At 43.0% G+C, this 6,134-nt stretch overlaps 1 protein-coding gene across 1 annotated transcript; it reads right to left on the minus strand.

Annotated features, from left to right (window-relative positions):
- Window positions 1-1,307: 1,307 nt before the first annotated feature.
- Window positions 1,308-6,134, minus strand: LOC143002419 (homeobox protein engrailed-1-B-like). Its single transcript, XM_076152506.1, has 2 exons — window positions 5,519-6,134; window positions 1,308-1,630 (listed from the first exon to the last, which is right to left on the minus strand). The coding sequence occupies exons 1-2, from the start codon at window positions 6,051-6,053 to the stop codon at window positions 1,308-1,310; spliced, it is 858 nt and encodes a 285-aa protein (XP_076008621.1). The 5' UTR covers window positions 6,054-6,134.

Raw genomic sequence — 6,134 nt, forward strand, 5'->3', positions numbered from 1 at the left:
GAGGATGGAAAGAGGGAAATGAAATCAATCCAAAATAAAAGAATGTTTCATAGCTGTAGTAAATCCTATATGAGCTTTGTATCATAAATCACTTTGCCTGTAAATATGTTGACTTCCTGTTTAACCTGTACATCTCACATCAGCACGATTCTGAAGTGTGTATTTTGATGTTTACAGCTCGACTTCTTCACTCCCCTGTAGGCCTCACACACACACACACACACACACACACACACACCGTCTGACCCTAGACTGCTGCCTCTTTGATTTGGAGCGAGACACAAAGGCCAGACACTCTCTCACACACACACACACACACACACTTGCCATGTCACAGAGTTCACAGCCAGGCTCTATCAAACCTGAACCAGAGGTCACGTCAGGCCGAACCCACCCAATGAATCATGCAGCAGTTTCACTCTGAAGCAGATGATTCACAAGCAGAACTAAAGAGCTGCCGATTGATTTAAGTCTTCAAATCACATTTCTTAAATAAATCTGATTGATTCCGTGTGATTCTCTCGCCTCCTCAGTGAGCTTCAGACTCCAGCAGCCCAGAATAGCTCACATATAGGGAAGATTATCTCTGTGTGTGTGTGTGTGTGTGTGTGTGTGTGTGTGTGTGGTCACCATATCACCCCTCTATCAGATTTTTTAAATGTTTAATTTTTCAAAAAACCCACATATTGTACTTATATGCCATGTAAATATTTCAAAAGCTCTATATGTGAACTTAATGTATCTATTTTATGCAGCATAATAATAAAATAATAAGAAAATCTATATTTAACAACTTTGCTCTTCAGATTCCTCACATAAATTCTCAAACTTGATGAATTCTTTGTTTTTGCCTCCTCTGGTAGTTAATCAGTCCTTGTAATGAACGAAAGAAGGATTGAGTCCATCGTTTTTATTTCAGACTACATATCTGTGAACATATTAAAATCTTTGGCTTGGCTGAGTCTGCGATGCGTTTGGGGAAATCTTGGAAATCGGAGTTGACAGAGAGCACAAAAACCCATGGAGCCAATCAGACACGTATACGAAAAACAAGGAGCAAGGACATAGAGAGATCATAGAAAGAAAGCATTAAAAAAAAACAAAAAACATCTCCAGCAAGTAGGGACGGAACCTTACCTGAAATTAAATATATACAACATGATAACTGTGTGGCTATATAAACTTTAATAACGCTCGTTCATTTATATAATTACGTCCATATACTGTTACCATAAACAGAAATCTGTCTCTTTAAATAGCGTTTCCAGTCCCGAGTGTTGTTTTCACTCCTATGATCTCCAGGGCTACTACTCGCTGTCCTCCTTGTCCTCCTGCACGGTGGTGGTGGAGTGGTTGTACAGTCCCTGCGCCATCAGCTGCAGGGCCAGGCCGTTCTTGTAGCCGGTGGCCTTTTTGATCTTGGCCCGCTTGTTCTGGAACCAGATTTTGATCTGGGACTCGTTCAGGTTGAGTTCCTGCGCCAGCGACTGTCTCCGCTGCTCCGTGATGTACCGGTTGGCCTGGAACTCGGTTTTCAGTCTCTGCAGCTGCTCGGCCGTGAACGCCGTCCGGGGCCGCTTGTCCTCCTTGGTGGTGCTCTTCTTCTTTTTCAGTTTCCTTGTCCGCGGGCCTGGTGTGGAGACAACAATGGCACGAATACGTAAATGTCAGTGCAGGAGCCGGAGAGGCCATGTGTGTACACCTGCAGCTCTGTGTGTGTGTGTTAAACTCACACTCAAACTAAAAGATCTCTAACTGATGCATGAGCCCGAGTCCTGATTGGTTCAATAATTCAGTCTCCTGTCGCCTCTTGTTCTTTTGTAGCGTTTGTTTTGATTTGTTTCCTCTTCATCCTAATCATCATCAAACATTAATACTTTAAATCTCGCCTAGCCACGCTGGTCTCGTTGTAACCAGGTATTTAATTAAGAGTATAAACGCATATTAAAGCATCTTTAGATCGGAAACTGGAGCTTCTATCGCGGACCCAAACCCAATCACCGTCTGACGCAGCGTCATGAATCGATCTGTGTGACACAATGAGGTCACCGATTCGGTCAGCGCGCGCAAAAGAATCCTGAGCTACGGATCCCTCACATCCACTTTGAGACATATTTGACCCTTTAACCCTTTAAAAACAGCCCGAGAGCCTGACACAACATGCAAACATGGTGCAGAGCTGCAGATGTATAGAAGCTGATCATATAGAAATGTAGAAACCAGCTGTTCAGTCCTGTTGCATTCAGGTCCATGGTGACTAGTTTATTATAATGGGAAGAATAAAATCCACATTTTGGGAAAATTTGCACTTTTTTTCTCTGTAAACAAGTCAAACCTAAAGAATCTATACGCTCTCAGGATGCACACAGGGATTTAGTAATTTGGGATTGTTTGGATTGTGTTGTGTTGCTACAGAACAGATGAGTAGTTTGGAATATGAGTTCTGGGTCCAAACTTATCTGCTCCATATATATGATCAGCATGTGAGCTAGAGAGAGATTACAATCATCTATAATCAATACATTCAATCTGGACTACCTGAGCTGAGAGTCAAGTTGCCACATAGGCCTGATAAACGGGCGGCGGGCCTCGATCCCAGAACCAACACTGAGTTAAAGAGTAAACAAACAGCGTGAAAATGATATTAGATAAAGATATTGAATCCTCATGTTAATGTATAGATAAGGTATAGATGGATGGTGTCACAGTATCACTACACTGCTCTGTAATCTGAAATAAATATCTGATTAACTTCCCTTCACACATTTCTCCTCTGGCAAGTAACTCTCTCCTCCACGCTGCTCATTGTTATGGAGTATTAATGTATATTTATATGAAGTATAAGCCTATAGGGAGGTGATGACAGAGAGCAGGAGTCATGTCTCAGCTCTGGACAAACACCAACACAAACAAACACACACATGGATGTCAGTTAGCCCCATATGACTTGTGTGTAGTTTCATCACACACAGGCGGTGCACTGTAGGCCGTGAGCACACTGAGGGTCGACGTAAAGCCCCAGATTTGTGAATCTGTCATAATTTACACATCAGTCATGACTCTGCTGTGTGGTTTTGGTGCCAGATTCGGAGATGTTGGATGTATGCAGGCCCTTTACATCTGAGCTGTTACCTCGCCAAAACAAGCACTAAGACACACTCACTCACACACACGCCTCCCTCAAGCCTGTGACAAGAGTCCCACTGCACAAGTCCACACCCTCACATTCTGCTGTGTACAAACTTCCGTTTCCTTTAATGCAGATCCCATGCAGGCCTCTGATTTCTCAATAATGAAAAGATGATTACAGCATTTAACCCTTCGCTTCCCATTCATATGCCACACACCCACACAGTCCTTCAGAACTGGATCAGGGGGAGTGTAGGTTCCACACTGCCACAGATAGGCCCTTGTATGTGTGTGTAGAGTGTGAATGATCTTGCAGGTTGTGTTTGTTCTGCAGAAGAAGAAGTGTAGAAAAAATGTCATTGTCATAATTTCCCATAATAATTTTCCTTGTTTTGCATTTCCATTTCATTTTATCTACACATATACATCTATATTTACTGTATAGATGTATATGTGGGTCATTGGTCCAATCAGAACAGCTTCTATAGATATTTCAATGTTTGTGCATTTTGAAGCAGTTTGGGTAAATTCATCAAATGGAAGCATGTAATAAATATGATTTGGTGTGTGTTTCATGCTCTCAACGGGTCATGTTTCAACCGAACAGCACGCGAGAAGAAGACGCCACATAATGGAGCATTTACATTACGCGCAATTCGACACATTTGTGCGTTAAAGTAATTTGGTAACGTCTGTATCAGTCTGCACAGGGAAGCCAGTTTGATTTGACACTTTGGTGCCATTACTCGAGAATAAAGGCAGCGTGAGTCCACACACACATACACACACACACACTCCATCGAGTAAATTAAAAAGGGAAACAGAGTGAAGAGGCCCCTTGACCTCCAGCCTTCATCTCCTATTAGATATAACAGCAGCAAAGCAAACAGCTGCTCGTAAAATAAAAACATGCATCTTTTCATCCTAATATAAAGTTATTAGACAAATTTAACGCCAAACTCTCAGATCAGCGTTTAATTTATTTCTTTTTTTTCTATTTAAACTTTCACAACCTGCAGCTCACCTGATTTTTTTGAATTCCGTGCAGGCCGACAAACCAAATCAGAAACCAAATCCAGCAAAAGTAACGAGGCTCGATTAGACTCAAATGTAAATATGACGTCATTTGTGTTTAAAATCCCCTTTCAGTTTCAGACCGAACACGCCGCTGACACGCTGACTCAGCCTTTCTTATTAGGCTGCCTCATCAGTTATTGTGACGTGTGGCAGCGAAAAGAGTCCAGATCAAAATATATACATTTAATCCAAACATAAAAGTTCAACTCTCACAGGGATGTAATTTATCAAAACATCTTCTATATTCTGGAGGAAATCGATCTGATTGGCTGCTGGATGCAGAAATTATGTTTTTGTGCTTCATCAGATTTAATCTCATATTACACTTTATTTCCTCTAGTCTACATTTAGCCTTATAGTAGACAAATAATATTACAGTTAATAAAATATTACGGTTTATTTCTATTGTGCTTTTTTGTGACTCGTATCCAAAACTGATTTTTAAGATTTTTTTAGATCTTAAAAAATCCGGAGGGATACATAACAACAAGTCGTAACATATTATTATTATTATCATTATTATAATTCTAACGGTTATAATAATACAGTAAAAATACAGTAATTATCAATAATACAGTTGAATAATTCGAATTGTTGAATTCAACGCGTAATTTGTCTGCAATATATCAACAAAAAGCTCTGATTTATTTAATTTTTTTAAACGCGTGTTTTCTGATTGTAGCTGCATTAAAAACATATTTGCTTAGATTTCCCCCATTAAAGTGAAATTTTTACTTTACTTCTTACGCTTAACAAGATCATTGAATGATTGAACAGCTTCTCGTTTTTGATCTGCAGAAAATATAAAGGACAATACAGTGATTCAGTGTGTGTGTGTGTGTGCTTGTGTGTTTGTGTGTGTGTGTGATTTGCGTTGGCTGTGCTGCTGCTTTCCCTTGTAATTATGAATAACACGCTGGATGCAGACAGACCGGGCTGAGACCCTGCAGCACTCCTGCTCCCACTGAGTATTGTTTACTCCTTATTTTTTACGTTTGTGATTTTGAATATTTACGTATAAATTAACCTGTAATCTAAAAAAAATACTAAATGACTAAACAACTAATATCATAAACTACAATTCTCGCTTTTTTAAGCTGTTGTTTCGCCTCCAAACATCCACATTCCTCAAACAAATCTAAATTTAAATAAAAACATTGGACATTTTGGCGTGTTTGGGCTGTTGTTCGCGTCATTCTGGGAGTGTGAGCGCGTAATGGCTCGGTCGTTACGCGCGTTACGCACGGTGCCTCCCGACCACAAACACGCCTCGCACCCCCCCGCAGCCATGCCGGGACTCTCCGCGCCTTACCAGATGAGGGCCGGTCCGAGTAGCGCGTACAGTAAACCCAAGCGGGCCACAGCAGCGGCTGACTCTCCTTCGTCTTGGACGGAGATCCTCCATTGCTGCCGCTCCTAACCATGATGGACGAGGGGCTGTCTGCGTATCTGCCGGGGCCGTTGCCCGCCGCCTCGCCTTGTTTCGACGAGTTCTGCTTAGAGGACGGCGAGGAGGAGGTGGACGAAGAGGAGGAAGACGACGGCGACGACGAGCTGCTGTCGCTGCTGCAGTTGGAGTCCAGGCAGAGGCTGTGAGGCGGCCTCGCCCCCAGCGGGTTCACGTTCTCCCGGCCCGGTGTCTGGCTCCGGTCGCGGTAGCTCGGCTCCTTTTTGCAGCCGAAGTCCGGCCGGAGGATGTTGTCGATAAAGAAGTTCGTGGTTCTGTGGGCCTGCTGAGCGGCCTGGTGGGGTAAGATGAGCGGAGGGGACGGCAGGTTCGGAGACAGGGACACGCTCTCCTCCTCGGTCGAGTCTCGCCCACCGCTGGGTTCCTTCGGTTCTTCCATCGCTGCTGTGTGGGACAGAGAAACCTCCTCTCCAAACTCCACTTGTTGCTCGCTCTCCCTCCGCCTCCGGTATCCGGGTCA

This window comes from Genypterus blacodes, unplaced genomic scaffold, assembly GCF_046128005.1.
Source record: "Genypterus blacodes isolate CSIRO-AG114 ecotype Tasmania unplaced genomic scaffold, CSIRO-AGI_Gbla_v1 ptg000056l_1, whole genome shotgun sequence".
NCBI classification, from domain to species: domain Eukaryota; kingdom Metazoa; phylum Chordata; class Actinopteri; order Ophidiiformes; family Ophidiidae; genus Genypterus; species Genypterus blacodes.

Excerpts from the sequence above, each read along its gene's own strand:
- LOC143002419 (XM_076152506.1), bottom strand. The coding sequence starts at position 6,053 with ATGGAAGAACCGAAGGAACCCAGCGGTGGGCGAGACTCGACCGAGGAG. Across the intron at positions 1,631-5,518 it reads CTCGGACCGGCCCTCATCTG|GCCCGCGGACAAGGAAACTG; the intron begins GTAAGGCGCGGA and ends TCTCCACACCAG.